Raw genomic sequence first — 17761 nt, forward strand, 5'->3', positions numbered from 1 at the left:
AGGCCCCCCCCCCCCCCCCCCCCCCCCCCCCCCCCCCCCCCCCCCCCCCCCCCCCCCCCCCCCCCCCCCCCCCCCCCCCCCCCCCCCAGGTAGGACTTGAGAGTAAGTTCACATACTTCCTTCGAGCCTCTTCAAACGAGCCGCCACTATAACAACGGGAGTCAGTAATTGTTTGCTTAGGTACTAAGTACCTAGGTAGAGCAGATATGATACTAGAAAAGGGGGAAATAACTCTGAGTGTAACATACTGCTCTTTGCCGGTTTCTGCTTCTCGGGCCGCGGAGCATAGAGGCAGCCGTCCGGCTTGCCTTTCCTCAGACACTGACCGCATGGTGTTGACCGATCGCACTTGAGTTTCGAATTGCGGCAAGGCGCGCAGCTCAGTAGGACCCGAGTCCGCTTCGAATGGCTGCTGCCACTTATTCCTGAAGCCTCCGTCGGAATTATGGGAACACCTCTGCGTCCATCATTGAAGGTGTTGCTCTGCATTTTCTTTTTCGCGCTTTTCCCTCTTTCTAGATACCTAGCAGGTACACGCAGCCTTACTAAGGCGCAATTGTTTATTGTGTCAGGTGGGCAAGAAACTAAAAGTGAATCCCGATAATTTTGCCTTCCTTCTTCTCAAGTTCCAATTTGTTTAAGTTGATTTTAATAGTCGAACTCTGATTGTTGTTCGCACCTACCTTAGGCATCCTTTAATGATTACGTTGTAGTTTCTAAAAACAGTTGCCGCCCGCCTCACATCATATAGGATATATGATGACTAATCGGTTATTTTTGGCTTCTTGAATAGTAGGTAACGTGGAACTTTCAACACTCTACTAGGTTTATTTCAAGAATAGTTATTCTTTTGCAAAATAATTGGTTCAATGAAGTATTCATTAAGATGGTTATATTATAACTACATCTTTTCAGGACAAACACGTCCCCAAGACAAAGTTTCACTCCTATTAATTACTATTACAAGGGAAAGGCGGGGTGATGTGGTTAAGGGTTTCCATTGCACGACCGAAATAATATCCATCGTAAAAGCGATCCATAGGTACCTAATATGTAGGTAATTGTTTTTTATTGGATATCAGGTATCCTTGATCCCCTGGCCTATGGACTAACCTACTAAACGAAGGGGTACATATATATGATACGACGTACCTAGTAAGCTTGAAAATGCTCAGTCTAATTGCATGCGCATAAGCAAATCTATCTGGCATCACTTCATAATTCTGATTCCATATCGTCGAGCCCTGATACAACGTATCTACCTAAACATCAAAATATGCTAGGAAAAGGATAGACAGGGAGATTACCGGGGCAAGGAGAGCGGGGCAAGGAAAGAAAAGATAAGCGAAGAGTGCACCAATTCTCATTACTTCAAGCAGGTCAGAAGTTTCCGTATCTTGCCAGATACTCACAGCTCTGTTTTTCTGGATGGTATCATATATCCGTAGGTAATAAGATCTAACAGAAGAGTCTTCCATTGCCTACCTACCTAGTGGGTACCTAAGCTAGGGTCCACGCCATCGTAACAACATCGATATAAGTAAAATATTCGAGACATTATCATATGTTTTTGTTGCCTACCAAAACCATTCCAACATTATGTCGTCACGCTTTTCCTTCGTAGCCAAGTTCCGCTCGCAAATTTCCAAGAAAGAAATGGGCCCTGCCTATAAATAAAAGAATACTCGGGTCGAGATGAAGAATAACCCTTCAAGGGTATGGTGGATGACGCAGAGTACATCAAGTAGACCAGCTTTTAATTACCATTATGAACAGAAGCGATTATGAGAGGTTTCACCATCGGATCGTAGTGTTGCGCGTTCGTGGATCGAGCATGCCGGGTATCAACCCTCGCGTGCCACATGAAAGCGTTGCGATACGTTCACGGAGGTCGAATTCGACAGACCGTACCATAACCCGCTTCTCCTCCGGTATAGTTCTCTTTCCGTATGTCGAAGTTGCGGTGCTGTCCCTTCGGCTGCCCCAGCGAGCATTTCCGCCAGGGCCAAGTGGGACATCGTCACTGAAAGGAGAACTAGCAGATCGATTACCGGGGCTATCCACAGATAGTCTACCCATGTCTGTCGAGCTTGTTGTGGGACGCCCGAAGTCGTCGGTACTATCTTCCTCCTCCTCTATGTCCATAATCCACATGCCTATGCGAGCTGCAAGCTCGCTGTCCCACATACCCTCTCTTCGTGAGCTACTCCGCAACAGTTGGATGGCTTGGCGCCGAGTTGTAGGGTCTCGACATTTCGTAGCGGCGACAAAGAGCGGGGGGACAATTCCTAGGTCTGCGCTAAAGCTAGGTTTTATATGTTTGGCTGAATACTGGCCGCCAAATATGTCGGGGTGTGTGGGTTGGTGGTGGCAAAATAGTGGGTTCGGACATCGTTTCGCGGCGGCCCTACGTTCCTCGTCTCCGACGACCTCCATGGCCAAGTTAACGATGTTTTTGAATTGCGGCAGATGGGCGTCGAATTGAAGCTCGGTATCACTAAAAGTCATGTAAAATAAGATCTCGCCCATGATCTGGTTCATTTTAAGCACCGCAATCGCGGTTTTCTCCTGGCTGCTTTTCGCAGGGGTTGAACGAGATGCCAATATCGGTTCGAAAGCTCTTGACCAGGCGGCTAATTTCTCAGCGAAGCCTGTACCATACTGCTTTAATGAATGTGGAAGTACACCCATTGGACTCATCGCGGTCGTATATGTAAACATATTTTCTGTAAATCGCATCATGCGGTCGCAAAGAGTATCCCACGCGAGTCTCGCTTCTATAAGTGTGTGGAATTGCTCCGGTATCTGTGATTCGGTCGTTGAAGCTGGCGACCCCCCATCGGAAGAGGGAGATGGTGAGTTTTCGTTATTTTGAGGGGTAAGACGTATGACGAATGGTTGTGGGAAGTGAAAAGCCATGTCATATGACTTTGCTTGAATAGCGAGGCGGGTAAACATTTGGACAAGGTCCTGTTCAACCGGTTCTTCGGGTTTAGGGAGGAAAGAATTCCTACGATGAGCTCGTAACGTCTCTAAAAGCCGGAGGCCGCTTTGGATTTGCACAATCGCATGCTTATGGTCGCCAATAAAGGAGTCAAAACAAGCCAGCAATACTGTTGCCATGAGACTCATCCTCTGCGATGCCTGATCCGGCGAAGTAGAGTTTATGATAGAATTCAGCGCTAATGAATAATGTTTAAAGGCAACTTCTCCATGCCGGGCGGCATTATCTGTTACGTCGGTGACAGCAGCTGGTGAACTCGGTGGCGATTCTGACATCTTCTCCAAGGTCTTATAGAGCGCCCCTAAAGCGACTACCGAATGCCGAATCGCTTCCTCCGAATGGCACTCCTGTAAGACACTTCGAGTCCAGAAGGAAGAGTCAAAGAACCCCGATAGCTCATTGGCTGTGCGTTCTCTGAAGAGTTGAAAATATTGGCCTTCCCTCGGATCGAACGGCAGCATAGACGGCCGATAAACCATCAACGAGCTTTCTATCGGTGTTTGGGGGGGAGTAAGGCGGTTCATAGGTTCTCTCTGAGAGATTGGCCGCGCAACTACCTGGCGGCGTGCCGGAGGCTGTGACCGAAGTGGCCGGATGGCATCATTCGCCGGCGAGATCGGGATTGAATTTCCACCACTACCCGGCTTAGGTGCGATCCGGATCTCTTCAAAGACCTTGGCTCGCGGGGGAGGTGGATAACCGTTGCAGACCCTCTTGGACCGAACGCAGTGAGTACATGCCGGTCGCAGCTCGTCGCATTTTATACGTCGTTGTCTAAAGTTGTAGAGCGATTATTTAGTATTATGCGCTCAGCGCAACCAATGAATTGACTTAGGATATATAGGCAGATAAATGAAGTGAGTTTAAAGAACGTACTTGCAATTATTACAACCCGTCTTGACCTTCGGTTTGCTGGTACGAAACCTCCTCTGCCGTTGCTGAGAAACATCGGATGATGACACGGCTGGCTCTCCAGCCCGTGTGGCATTGTTTGCGCTCATCATATCTCTAGTTTTTCAATCAACCCGGAGCGAAACTGAAGTGCTCCTTTTCTCATGGCAGAGCTCGTGCCAAGAGAGCGGCTTAAAAGCCAGTACAGCAGACCTTGATAAATGAGAAACACTCCTTTGTCAACGGTGATGTGATGTATTCGAACAAGCTTAGATTCGGTAGCGATTAAGCTAGTAAGGGCTGAACTTGAGCGGTTCAATATGTATGAAAGGCCGTGCGTCACTAGGTAGCTAGAAAGGAACGGAGTGGCGGATATGCCGAGATTAACAATATGTACAAAATCGAGTTGTCCGAGCAGACTCGTCTTGTGAAAGGGGTATTAAGCAATTATTTTTGGGTGTCCAGCTAAAACAGAATTGGAGAAGCGGAGAAGCGGAGAATATGAGAGGAATAAAAAAGCAAGAGAAATAAATGTAAGCCTCTTTGAGTTGAACGGCCTTGAACGCCTTTTGACGGGATCGAATGAGTTTTAGATTGGAGCGCCGTTCGACGGTATTTTATTAGTTTTAAGTCGGAGGGGCAGGGGTTCCTGATGGAGGAGATCAAGTCAGTTATTGATCTGGAATGGAAATTGGGGGCTTAGATTGCGGCACAGCGTCTATATAGGTAGGTACATTTTTGCTACCTCCGAAATGGTAAGTATCGTAGGGGAGGTAGGCGGCCAATCATATACCCTGTATACATCTAAACTAGGATACCTCTAGTTTATGTAGGTACACAAGCCTACTACGACGATCCAAGGTCTTAGGTCAACGTAGAAATACCAATAAGGTTAATACAACTCAGTACTTACCTACACTGACTGACACATGAAAAATACCGTTCATGTACGTAGGTGTCAGGTAGATATAAGGATTCCCAGGGCACCTTGGAGTCAACCTTGGTACCTCAGACACACATATGCACATATTGATGCACATACGTAAGGTACCTAGTACTAGGTACTACAGGTATCCACATATATCACGTTCGAATTACCAATATTGGTGCTCGGTAAGATCCATCGATACTTCGTCAGGCATCCTGCCGGTGCTGTCGGGGGAACATCGAATGCCGAGAGCCTGCTCTCTTTTGAACGGGACATAGTGAAAGAATCGAACACACCATCTGTCTTCTAAATTACCGTCGGTCTTGGGTTGGAAAAAAGTACGATGTTGTAACCGTTGAACAGCAATGACAATGCTCATGTGTGGGTGGTACAGTGGGTGGTATCTCCTGGTGTGGGTGTCTTGGCCGAAAGACGGCTGGCTGAGAATGAAGTTCCCCGGGATGGGCCTTGAAAGACATCGGACACACAATAAGTTGCCGCCGTCGACTACCCAACCAGCCAACGTAGTGGCTCTTGAATCATGATGTCTCTGTTATCCGTCAGCGATGGGTGTATTCCACGCTCTGTAAATAATGGATCATTATCATGATCTTACAGTAGCTGGAGCTGGAAATGGTCGCTAAAGATCACCTGCAGTAGTGGAGGTGTATGGAAATAAATTCAGGGACGAATGCATCGTCCAATTATAATTGTCTCAAGCAACTTTGGACGAAAACCTTGGAAGAATTTGCGGGGCGGTCTAAACCTTCCAGCGCATTGGCAACCTTGGAACCCAGCTATCGAATGCCGCTTCTCCTTCCGTCCATACTGTAACTTAAACCCCCACTTCGTCTATAGTTTTTGAGACGTACCCGAGGTCCTTCTTTCAACGCAGTAAAAAAAGAGTCAACTTCTACCTAGTAGATATTTTCTAGTTACTCTAATCTCATATCAATTACATATATCCCCATTTAACCTTCATATCAAGTATATCAACCATTTACTATTATATACCTACAATAACATGCCTCTCTTAACAAGCTACCTTCGTTTGAATATTACATCGCAACCATCCCTATTTAGGACATACCTACCTAGTACCTAGTTGTCATCTGGACCTTTTAGAGTGTATTGACACCACCATTTCACCCTGGGCATTAGACTCAAGTGTCAGAAATGAATGCCAGCGTGCCCAAAGTACTATACTCGTACCCACCAATTCAGCCCTATGACAAGCTTCTGATCTCCCCAATGGTCCATCCAACTGCAGATTCATAGCTCTGAGGCCAATCGTTCTCCACCGTATATGTCGCTGTCAAGGGTCACGTATGCAGGGTAGAAACATCGTCTTATCTCCTACACCAAAACGCGCCAATACGGGGACTTCAGAGAAACATCCGTTCTATTCCTTCACGATCCATCAGCCCTATAGTGCAACCTCGTCACTTACTTGATTCGTTAAAAACTCCTTAGGCAAGACTGCATTAGTTCCCAGACGCAATCGGGAGGCCGCCATGCACATACTAATGGATTTACAGTCTTCACTACTACTCTACCGACCCAGGTAATTTCCCTAGGTGTCTATCCGTCGCTACAGGCTAGTGAGACTAATTCTTACGTGTTACACAACATGACAATTCAAGATACCCGACCTTTGGTCTTTTGAACAGTCGGCATTGAATGAAATTCAGCCACAGAAGTAACATACCTAGGTAGGTGCGGCCGTTTGACATCATTCTCTCCAACCCGAAGATGCCTCGGCAAACTTCGTACTTTACTGCTGCTTTAGGACAGGCCGTCGGCTAGATGCACTTCCCGACTTGACCTAGGTCGCTAGGTCTTCTCTCAGAGGTCTTCTTCTCGCTATACGATTTTGTCGCATCATAGCACCGTTGTCCCTCTTACATAACAATTTGCAGAAACGTCGCCCCGTAATATCGAGATCATGTACATTTCTAATCAGGTGAACACACCGTTGAGCCGTTTCGATACCTCATCACTACCTGGCTGCCTAGCACCTGTATTCTATATGGTTTCCCTTGATTAGGTACAATACGTACCAAGACAACCGGCGAAACACATACATTCCTACATTTACGGCATGAAGTGACGCTCGCTGTTATCCGCGACTAGGTAACCAACATATTAGTCCTACAGATCTCAAGCGGACAATTATATTCTTGATTCCTGTAGTCCAATAATTACGTCGCTCCTCGTCCCCGAAGGCACACGGCATTCAAACGACTATACCCCCCCGGACCTCCTAACACCATGTGTTAACCTCCCTTCAAGCTGTTGTGCAAACACCTGCTTTTGGTGCGAGGGGAAAACGAAAGAAAAAGTTTGGCAAGTGTATGTATCGGGCCTTTAGGTGATAATACAACACCCCGCATGCATTGATTCCGATGTACCCCAATCGTGTTTCTTGTCTTAAATGATGATACCGGGTGGCGCGATAGCTAGGCTTTAGGGGCTCTGAATCTGAGTCAGATAGGCTATCGAGGTCGCAGTTGAGATGCAATCGAGTTCTCCCACTCGGCCGGTACTGCGGGATACAACCCCAGCATTTGACATGAATTATGTGATGTTTTCTAAAGAGATGAGGCAGCCTCTGTTGCATCTAAAATTCAACATAGAGCCTCATTGGCTGTCTCAGCAGCAATTTCTATCAAATGAATTATTTCGAGGTCGTAGTCGGAGTCGGTACCTCGATATACAATCTAAGATTCTAGGTACCGGTAGGCTGTACTGGTCCAGATTGTATTGGTGAAGAAACGTAGGCATAAGTACCTGCGGTAACAATGGCAACAATGACGGCGTCCGAAGACTTGGAGACATCATCTCGATACATCTTGCAGGTGATTCATTTGGAGCCGAAGAATTCAGATTACATAGCAGGTACCTACATTGGATGGATGTTTCCCCGACTTGCTTAGTTGACTCAGCCTTCTTTGCGGTAGCGCTAAAAAGCCTGGGTGCAGTTTTGCCCTAGACATTTGGGGAAATACCCGCTTTTCTGCCGCTCTTAGCTTACGAATTGACGAAGTCGTGACCGACTTTTCGCGCCCTTGCCTACGGAAGACGACGGTAGAACGGTCGGTAGGTCCACCGAACCGGCAGGCTACTTAGCCAAGCAAACCTTCCAAAGCAAGGCGCAGCAGCTCCGGACATGACCGAGAGGAATCGACATTCCATTGGTAATTGCCATAAAAATGAGGGTCCTTATATATTTGCATATGTACTAGGTAATAGCATGCGGCCTTTTTGGGGGCATCAAACACAAGTTGCACCACGATCATTAACGAATGGTTACAAGTGCGAATGCGCGTCATTGAAGCCCGTAACTTTGAGAATCTGCCTTGTGATAAATATTAATTTTTCAACCGCCAAGGCGACAAACATGAATTCCTTCCGCTCTTCTTACGATCGAGACATCTCAGTATACAGAGTGTGTTAAGTATTGCGGCTGTGTTGAATGCAGCCCTATGACTATAACAGACGGAAAGTATTCTTTGATCTTGACATCATTTTGACGGAAGAAGTATGTAGAATATTGAAACATGGCGAAAGGGCAATAATTAAAAAGCAATAATCCCGTGCACCAGTCAGACGCCAACCAAACCCTATGGCTTATGTAGGTACCTATCTACCTAGCAGCCTAGCAGGTAGCCAAGTTAATTCAAGTCAAGACATCGCGAGCATTTGAGTAGTAATCAATCATCAATGCATTCCACATGACAATTTGGATGCGGCTCCGTGTTTCAGCATCTAATTCTATCCCGGTTGTATAGCTGTCTCGGGCAATTAACCCATGTATCGTCTTAAGTCTTCGGGCGTCTTCCCGTGAAGAGATCAAATGGTAATCGATCTCAATCAAGGGTCCCAGTTTAGATAAATCCAATCCAACCAATTACATCCACTCTAGAAATCTCAAGGGACGGACCTTCCCCCACTAGCTTAAACGAGCCTAAGATCAACCCTGCAAGAAAAAAGTTAAGCTCTTCGAAAGTTAATTTTTACCACCCCATCTCGAATCCGCGACAAGACACAGATCGAAGAAGAGCAAGATCTATACGTCTCAATCTCAAACAGCAGCCTCAAACCAGGAACCAATCCTCCGCAACCCGCCCCTCCGAGCGCCCCGTCCTCCCATCAGCAGCCATGGCGTCTCCACAACCCCCTCCACAACCCGCCGCGCCACCACAACCGCAACCGCAATCGCCGCAAGCAGACCAATACAACAACAGCAACCCGTACATCCACAACATCGCGCTCGGCGTAACCCCGATCGCGCTCTTCGCGCTCTTCCTCCCGCCGCGGCGAATGGACCTGCGCTTCGTGATCCTCGGGGGCGTGACGCTATGGGGCACGAACCAGCTCGTGCACGACTACACAGGGACATCGACACTACACCGGTTCACGCAGCGCATCGCGGTACTCACCGGAACCGAGCTGTCCGAGAAAGCGAAAGAGACACAAATGCGCTTGCGACTCGAGCGTGCGCAGAGGAAACTGCGGGAAATACGGGAGGCGGAGGTTCCGGCGGAACAGAGGAGGTTGGTGGAGCAGCAGCGGCAGAGGAAGGAGGAGGAGGAGAGGGGGTTGTTGAAGCGTGTGTGGATGGGGGATAGTCCGGACGATTGGAAGGAGAAGCGCGATCGCAAGGAGAAGGAGGCGCTGAGGGAGGGCGGAGGCGGGTATTGGGGACTTATCGTAGATCAGATTTCTGAAGTGTGGAGTGGGGGGAAGAAGAAGGATGAGGAGGAGAAAACGACGGAAAAGGGGAGTGCGGAGGACAAGTCGAAGAAATCTTGACATAGCCGACTGTGGAGCTGAGGAAGCGGGTATGATATATGGGCTGTATATTACGATAGCGCGACTTGCGTATACATTGGAGCATATTGGGCGGAATGGAGTTCATCGGTTTAGGCATATGTGTCGTGCGGTGTGGTCTACAGCCACTCAGTACCCATCTCTACAAAAAAGGTATACTCGGCCCTCTTCGGGAAATAAACTTTTTTCACGATAAAGCCGGAAATTTTACATTTCGTGAATGCTCTAGTGTACATCATAGCCTTAGCAAACACCCTCTCTGTCTACCTAGTACAGGATATCTAGGAGAAACCAGTACACCATGCCAAAGAGGGAAACTTTTTCCATGACCACACCACCAACGCCGTGAGAACCGTCCCGGGAAAAGGCCATGCAATGAGTAAGGTGAAGAAGGGATCCGGGTAATCATTCCTGGCTAGCAGCGGAAACACCGCCCACCTTGACTTTCATCGTTCCCCCCTTATACTTGCTCGTTCTAGCTCTTTTGTGCTTTTTCTTTCCCTTCTCATTGCGTTGGCCTTTCTTTCTCAAGCGAACTGACGCCCTAACTTCGAGATGGGTGACCCACGCAGCTATCTTTGCTTCTACTAGGTCCTGTTTCTCGGAGGAGCCTTCCGGTATGCCGAGCTCGCGTCGGATCCTCTCGCGTTTCTCCTCCAACAAGCGCGCCTGTCGACGGACTTTTCTGTTGGGTGCCTTGGGACCGGCTTGGTGAGCGTTGCGCTCAAGGTTTTCCTCGTCGTTTGTGATCCCGACCGTTGTGAGAGAGTCGACGTTGACAGGGGTAGGATTGGTGTCGATCGCGAAGGGGAGAGGAGCTCCACCATCGTCATCTGGTTTTCTCATAGCTAGTCGCAAAGGCAAACTTATCGTATTAGCCAATATCGCATTCTTTTCCTGCTCGGTAGGAGATCTCTCTGGCCCCTTCTCCCTTTCCCCCCTTACGAACTTCTTCGGCCGTTTAGACTTGGCCGCGGGGTGAAAAGTTGTCTCGGCCGACTAGATTTTGTATGTAAGCAACCTGTTCGCATTGTAGTTGTCCGTCTAGGGAATTTAAGATAAATATATAAAAGCACTCACGAGAGAATCGTCTAACTTGCTAGGCTCGTCCCAACCGTCGATCATCTCAATATCATCATCCTGTCTAGGCTTTCTTTTCTTCTTATGCTTCTTCACTTTGTCTCTCGAGATCTTCTCAGATTTTCCTGCTCTTTCAGCCTTCTTCTTCTTCTTGCGGGGCTTGTCCGCGCGCTCCTTGGCCATTTGGGGCCAGTTGGAAGCACTTTCGTTGTAATGAAATTGAAGGTTCTCTTCGAAAGGATGGAAGGGAGGTGGAGCGAATTGAGGCGATTTGGTTACAAAGTTGTTCGACTGAATAAAACCAATCGCAAACTGGAAGCTGCGATTAAAGGGAAAGAAAGTTCCAGGTACTATTATCTTATCGGTTGACGATTTCTTGGCGCATATTCTCTGGTAGTTAGATCGGCCCCACAATCTAAGTAGGTACATTATTACCTAGGTACCTCGTACGCAAGCCATTAACCCCTCTCACTCCTGTTGAGGTACCTTTGATATTTGGATTCGTGGACAAGTTCATTTTTATTGCTAGCTATTTAGAGCGTTGTTATCCAAGCAATCTTTATTTTACTAGCGGAACTACCCCACGTGATCTACCCTGGCTCTCTTCGAAATTAGCCAATAAGGTTGAAGAATTTCCACCCCGCAGTACACTAGTTCCCTTAGCATCTTCCAACCAAAAATAACTTCATCGATATCTCTTGAATCCCTGCTTGAGGGCTACCTTCTACACCTAGTTCAATAGAAGAATCATCTTATCAACGTCGCAGAAGGGTACAATCGGGTTCAATCAATCTAGCGAATGCATATGAGTAATTGATTCCTTGTCATAGTTGTTTAAAATAATACTATTGAGATTATTTAAGTTGAAAGATGAAAGCAAGTTCTTGGAAATTTAGGGTACTTATAGTCTATATAGATCGACACTATAAAGACAATGCCAACAAGAATCAAAGAGAGCAGTACTATTTTTCTCGTCTAGGCAAAGATAGCATTATATGGATTCATTAGTATTGTGGCTAAAACGGGAATTTTGACCAAGATCGCCAAGATCGGAGGTGCAAGGCAAATCGTCGTATCTTCAATTCTTCATATACACACGTACGACAGGAAACACGAAACACGCTGACTCATGTGAGAGCTTCGAATAACGCGTTATCTGCGAAATAATACGAGAGTATGTAGCCGTGGTTACCATTTGTATACCTACAGCAGAGATCGAGGTTTTCTGCCGTCGCTTCCGGCAAGAAGTACTAGTAAGGATAGTGTAATACTCTCGGGGCAAAAATTCGAACCGGACGACAAGCTCTAAACCTATCTACCTAGGTAGATCTTGTTTCATCAGAGTTTGAGTGAACAATTTTCCAGTAAGGTTATGTGGAAACATTGTTCCGAGCCCATTATATATCTATACATTCCAAAGGTGATCGTCATCAGCTTTCAAAACTGCTTGTAGCCATATAAACGGCCAATAGCAATACAAACATAATTCATGATGTGCTTCCAACGGTGAAGTGTTATGATGTAAGTTTCTAGAAGACAAGGCGAGGTTCTTCCTCGGTAGTCATAAAGTGTGACTGGTTGTGGTCAACATGAGTGAAATGAGGATCCAAAACACTCCCTCACCGTTGGGTTTCTCGCTGGGATACAAAGCGATATCGTCTAATAATATTTAGCACCTAGATAATTCCTTAGAACGGGGCAAAACTATATATACTAGTAGCGTCTAATAGTTGCCATTGCTATCGCGCAGTATCTTGCATCGACTTGGATGACTACCTTAATGGAGTTCCGCCTTTGCCAGTGACAAGACTCGAGCTACGACATAATTCGTATCGGTTTCGAGCGTACTGAGTGTTGTTCTAGGACTACTAAGACTTTCGGCCGCTACCCGCGATACGACCCCGTGTACGCCGCGGAGTACCACGATCGGAGGTCGCTAGTATCGGTCACCGTTATCCATATTGTAGGATTTCCTGACCATCACAATAGCTCGCCATTTTCCGGAGCTCAATATTGCGACGTAATAAAATTGGCTTAAAATGGTGTCCCTACCTACTGGGTTCTAAAGTACCTTAAGATTCATACCACACGACCTTTCCGGACTGGATCGTCCTAGTTAGTATATGCCACGTCCACCGGGGCCACAAACTTGACCTCATGAACAGAAGCACGGAGTAAGTGGTATCCACGCCAAATTTTTGATATACCAACCCAACGTCAACGCTATACTTGAAAGGGCAAGGCAATTACCCTACCTATCCAACATCCCTCGTCGTCGGGTTAAATCGTAGTTAAGTCTGAAAGGCTCCGTAGTTTTACGGGCTGAAGTCCCGATAGGAACCCGAGTTCTCGTCAACAAGGCATGCATGATAGAGCCAGTAATAATATGCAGGCGGTGTGAAAGAAACCAAGAATGCATCGGCTGCACCTTTTATGGTCCTAAGGAACTTCTACTCCTTTTTATTTCCATTTCCGGTGAATAAGGAAATAGACGTCTAGCCAGAATTCGTGTTGAAAGTAGACCTAACCACGGCTTCTAATTGTCAGGATGCCATATACGCGCCTATGTATTGAAGCAAATTTGAGGCTCCAGGTTCGTCCAGGACACACGGCACCTATACAAACAGGAGAGTCGTTATTGGCAAGTCCGGAATATGCCAGATTGAGGGTTGAGAATGTATATCTTCTCATAAACAGTATATTCCGAGCCCTAGTGAGTCTCGACGTGTTAACAAAATGCAATATTCGGCGACCACTGCATGCTTGCTGTAGCCAATTTATTCCAGAGATACCTAAGTCGGTGAGCATTCGAGAATTGCTCCCATGCCATGGTAAATGTAGGTAGTCATGCTTGAAACTGAACATGAACTCCTCTATCAAAGTCGCATTTCACCAGACCGCCGAAATGTTAGGAACGGAATGGGATAAACGGATGCTGTGTAACACTGGAGCCACAGAATGATAGATAGATAATGACTGCAGCGATTGAGATTCGGGATTGCGTCATATGGCTGCGAATAGAATCATGAACTTTCGATAACCTGAAATTATAAATCTCGGGGCTCTCAGTCTCATGATTGTGGTTCGTAATGATGATATGGAGAAGACGGTAGGTCGCAAGCATTGTGGCTCACCGCATTCGCGTCCCTAATATTTTCGTGGTAACGAATAAGGTCGGTGAATTGGAAAAATTGGTGTCATGATGTCACATAGCAGTGCTTTTGACGCCAATTTTAATAATTAAAGAATTTTGAGCACAGATTGCGTGGACTGGTCTGAGCCGACTGGGTGGAGAGAGGGAGAGGGAGACTCAGTCGGTGGTCGGCCTTTGACTTGAGGCGACGAATTTGCCCAGCAACCAAGGAGGTCGATCAAATTTGTGTTGCGAAAAAGACATCCATGGACATGTAATGCCGCGAGGCCTGTTGCGTCAAACCCAGACTAACCAGTCAGCCCAGTTTAAGTTTTATTATTGAACCGGTAAATGTTTACTTGGTCCTCTAATAGGAAAACTTCCTTTTTATGTAGGCTGTGAGAGTTGATCGTTTTCATCGATGGCGGCATTCGAATTGGGACATGACAACTTGTGCTACCACACTAAACTTGTTGAGATATTCATAGATATTTGGGTGCTGGTATCTTGTCGTTTATTTCCAGAGTGCCAAGTTATCGGGATCAATTAAGACAACTAATATCCGTGGTTATGGAGAGTAGGCAGATAATTGATGTATCGTAGAAATTATACCTACATGTATGTTAATTCATCCACTAATGTGTCTGTGATGTCATGATAATGTAAGCCTCATCGAAACCAATATCCCTAGACGGGAAGTCGAGACCCCCGACTACCGACGCGAACCGCCCCTCCCGTGCAATATCGAAAATCGAAATATCCACCAATATCTTAATTGAGTTTGAGACCGAATTAGGCAATCACCTAACCATAATTCTTTCGAGCACGACTTGGATCTCATTCTTTCCTATTCATCACAAACAGCAAAATTTGCTTCTTAATGCTTTTCAATCGGCCGAATCCTGATAGCTGAACAGTGGTACCGATTATAACTCTCCAACTATAGGCGCTAAACACGGCAAAACGCGGAAGCTGTGACGTTAGTTCTGTTAGCTTTGTTAGCTTTGTTAGCTCTCATCGCTATCCTCTTAGCATAATTGGGCGTCTTCTAGGTCATCCATGGATGTCAGCTGCTTCTCCTTTTCAGCCATCTATTATATCGGGTAACTTCCTAGTTTGGGTAGACGTTTTATGGTTGGTCGGAATTTATATCCCTTTTCTTGCTTGCCCAATCAAGTCTATCAATCATATTTTGTCTTACCTAGTTTCGTTTGAAGATGCAGCCTCTAAATCATCTCACGATGATTTTCTGGGGTAATGGAGCAACAGTAATCACCAACTGCGGCAAGGATGCAGGAGGCACCAATTGACAATTGGTGCTTACAGCCCTCCAAATATTGCATCAGAGTCTCATGTATTGGCTCGCGAGAACATACCCCACGCCAAATTATACCTAGGTACCTACGCAAGGAGGACATGATACATTATGTATCTGGGATTCTAGGTACCTAGTAGCGTTGCGAACTGGAATTGGTAGAAATAGGGTCGATCTACATAATTCGTTCCCAGGCTAAGCCTACTTATTTCGGCATCGGAACCGAATGAGTTTCTTAAAGCACGAAGGGCACAAAGGGCACGAAGCTTCTATAAACCCGAGGCCGTAAAATACCGAGCGGTAATTTGGTTGTTTGGTCACCTGCTTCTGCTTGCTGCCGGCTTACCGCAGAGGTTTGCCATAGTTCAGACGGAACAAACCATATTTGCGTGTCAAGCGTCATCCTTGGTTGAACGCATTAACGCATTACAACATTGTGTTCAGCTACGCGTAGCCGCAGCTGCATTGCCCTCCTGCCTTTTGCCTCTGTGGCCTTTCTGGCCTTTCCCTTATGGCGCCCACGGCTTGGTCTAGCACGGAGAGTCGGTGACTATGACCGCTATTCTTGGCGTTTAATAGGGGAATTGCCTTGTTAGTCTGCTGTGGCTTTGAGCCGCCTCATCAAACCACGTTCCAGTCCCGTCTCATGAGACCTTTACTCGACGCCCAGCATATGCACGTAGGTACCGTCCCGCCTTATTAGTTACTTAGATACTTGCCTCGCGTTGATCAACGGGACTCGCTCTAAAGAAGTCTGGACCACGAGTTGCCCGTTTCTATCTCCCACCTGTCAAACGTTGGTGTGGGGCAACTCACAGCGACGGTAGGATGAGACCCCTCATTGCTCGCATATATACCTGACAACCCTCGAACCGCATGCGGCAGGACCCCGTGTGTATCTACGTATCCATATGATATCTACCTACCTACACACGAATCCTTTCTGATTTTCTGCAATCCAATTCATCTGTACTACGCATATCGCGACCTATATCACATATAATCCGTACCTATACAGGGTTTCTAGCCAATCCAGTGTCATCTTGCCGTCATCGCCTACATAGTTACCTACCTACATATATCTTTGTGGGGGTAGGAATACCTCCACAAGTCTCACTGCTACCCTACATTAAAAACTCCAAACGGCTCACAGGGGGCGACACATGACCATGCCTCGAAGGACGAGCCGTAATAGTCCAAGTCTATATTACGACGTACCCATCGCCATTATACCTCTGATCAGTTCCATACTTTTACTCATAAGACTCTACCGTTGGCAACAGTCTCAGTATTACCAACTCCTTAACCTTATCGACTACACAATGGAGCACACTATCTCACGTCTATCTAGTGGGAGCCGAGGCCGAGGCCCTACTACATTTCCCAAGTTTAATGAACTCCCCCCTGAACTACGTATCAAGATATTTCAATATGCCATGCCAGACCCGAGGACGGTAGTCGTCAAGTCGCCTCACTCAAGACAAGCACAGACACCTAGGTCACTAGAGGAAGCAATGTCGGGACAACACAACCACGAGGGAACGTGGTATTCAACCGCACAGATCCCTGCCCTCTTACATGTTAACGCCGAGGCTCGGTACGAAGCACTCAAACACTATAAACTATCGCTCGGCGTAGGAAATGCGCAACCGAGAATATACGTCGACTTCAGCCGAGATACAGTATTTTTCGGAAACTCAGAGCTCAAACCCGAATGCTCAGAGTTATGGGCTTCCACAAGAGACCTAGATCGGGTACAACGACTCGCCGTCGTTCCCGAGGGTGCTTGGAGAGTACTGCGGTGGAAGAAGGTCGACTTAAATTCACTAGAGAGGATGATCTTCGTGCACGACACAGAAAATTTCGAGTTAGGTCCTCTTCCGCAGCTAGTTGAAGACGAACCACAAGTCATTGAGTCAGCGCTACTCGAAGAAGACGTACGACGTGTAGAGGATTTACAGTTGGAGGAGGATTTGGAAGAAAACAGTAATGCGGATCCAATGAAGAAGAGGATGCAGGCAGCTCGTGAGGAGCTAGATACGCTGATGACGGTCCTACCAACACAATGGGAGAGGGAGCCTACGGTGTCGACTGGCGTGTTTAAGAAAATTTGCGGGGATAAATGGCTATGTTGATTGGCTATTACTACGTGGTGACAAATTTATAAGCTACAGCGTGTCTTATCTTACGCTGTACATCATGCTGTACGCTTCAAGATTCGACCAACCACATCAGGAACTCTCACATCTCTTAACTGAGGAAGGATCTAACTCCCAAATATGATCAACATTAAGTAACAATTCATTGGCTTATGATGATATGAATTGTGATTTGTGAATTAGGTGATTTGCGAGAGTTTGACATCCAGTATCGTAGTGTCACGACTCACCCCATCGAAGATAATTCAATCAATTCTAAGCTTTGGCTTACTCTGAGACAACATGATTCTGCTTGCTAAGCTTGTCTCACCTGCAAGTTGCCTGGCACACAACCTGAAGCTATGCTGATATCTAGCTTACGTATACAATGTTTATCGATTGGCAGTTTTAACACGGCACGAAAAACGCCTCCATCGAT

General features: G+C 46.7%; 5 protein-coding genes across 5 annotated transcripts in view; 2 read left to right on the forward strand and 3 right to left on the reverse strand.

Annotated features, from left to right (window-relative positions):
- The window catches only part of GGS22DRAFT_75203 (fungal-specific transcription factor domain-containing protein), a 3419-nt gene extending 2719 nt beyond the window's left edge, over positions 1-700 (reverse strand). The window contains exons 1-2 of the mRNA XM_047968007.1: positions 249-700; positions 117-146 (exon numbers count right to left, since the gene is read on the reverse strand). Of these exons, the coding sequence (XP_047814897.1) occupies positions 117-146; positions 249-489 (271 nt within the window). The 5' untranslated portion in view covers positions 490-700. The remainder of the gene's footprint in view (positions 1-116; positions 147-248) is intronic.
- Positions 701-1205: 505 nt separating this feature from the next.
- Positions 1206-4724, reverse strand: GGS22DRAFT_173253 (uncharacterized protein). Its single transcript, XM_047962894.1, has 2 exons — positions 3881-4724; positions 1206-3778 (listed from the first exon to the last, which is right to left on the reverse strand). Exons 1-2 carry the CDS (start codon positions 4006-4008, stop codon positions 1795-1797), a joined length of 2112 nt encoding a protein of 703 aa, XP_047814898.1. The 5' UTR covers positions 4009-4724; the 3' UTR covers positions 1206-1794.
- A 3787-nt stretch (positions 4725-8511) lies between these two features.
- On the forward strand, positions 8512-9809 carry GGS22DRAFT_173257 (uncharacterized protein). The gene has a single exon (XM_047962895.1). The coding sequence runs from the start codon at positions 8985-8987 to the stop codon at positions 9636-9638; it is 654 nt and encodes a 217-aa protein (XP_047814899.1). The 5' UTR covers positions 8512-8984; the 3' UTR covers positions 9639-9809.
- Positions 9810-9852: 43 nt separating this feature from the next.
- On the reverse strand, positions 9853-11242 carry GGS22DRAFT_173259 (uncharacterized protein). The gene is made up of 2 exons (XM_047962896.1): positions 10737-11242; positions 9853-10655 (listed from the first exon to the last, which is right to left on the reverse strand). Exons 1-2 carry the CDS (start codon positions 11163-11165, stop codon positions 10062-10064), a joined length of 1023 nt encoding a protein of 340 aa, XP_047814900.1. The 5' UTR covers positions 11166-11242; the 3' UTR covers positions 9853-10061.
- A 4640-nt stretch (positions 11243-15882) lies between these two features.
- GGS22DRAFT_173262 (uncharacterized protein) lies at positions 15883-17560 on the forward strand. Its single transcript, XM_047962897.1, has one exon. It carries the CDS (start codon positions 16348-16350, stop codon positions 17317-17319), a length of 972 nt encoding a protein of 323 aa, XP_047814901.1. The 5' UTR covers positions 15883-16347; the 3' UTR covers positions 17320-17560.
- The last annotated feature ends 201 nt before the right edge of the window (positions 17561-17761 follow it).

The sequence above is a fragment of the Annulohypoxylon maeteangense genome, assembly GCF_022496945.1.
Source record: "Annulohypoxylon maeteangense strain CBS 123835 unplaced genomic scaffold GGS22scaffold_21, whole genome shotgun sequence".
NCBI lineage: Eukaryota > Fungi > Ascomycota > Sordariomycetes > Xylariales > Hypoxylaceae > Annulohypoxylon > Annulohypoxylon maeteangense.

Bases quoted from the DNA above. Each gene is read 5' to 3' on its own strand.
- GGS22DRAFT_173262 (XM_047962897.1), top strand. From the start codon at position 16,348: ATGACCATGCCTCGAAGGACGAGCCGTAATAGTCCAAGTCTATATTAC.
- GGS22DRAFT_173259 (XM_047962896.1), bottom strand. From the start codon at position 11,165: ATGTACCTACTTAGATTGTGGGGCCGATCTAACTACCAGAGAATATGC. The intron at 10,656-10,736 runs GTGAGTGCTTTT...TACAAAATCTAG, and splicing joins GCAAGTTAGACGATTCTCTC to TCGGCCGAGACAACTTTTCA.
- GGS22DRAFT_173253 (XM_047962894.1), bottom strand. From the start codon at position 4,008: ATGATGAGCGCAAACAATGCCACACGGGCTGGAGAGCCAGCCGTGTCA. The intron at 3,779-3,880 runs GTACGTTCTTTA...CTACAACTTTAG, and splicing joins ACGGGTTGTAATAATTGCAA to ACAACGACGTATAAAATGCG.
- GGS22DRAFT_173257 (XM_047962895.1), top strand. From the start codon at position 8,985: ATGGCGTCTCCACAACCCCCTCCACAACCCGCCGCGCCACCACAACCG.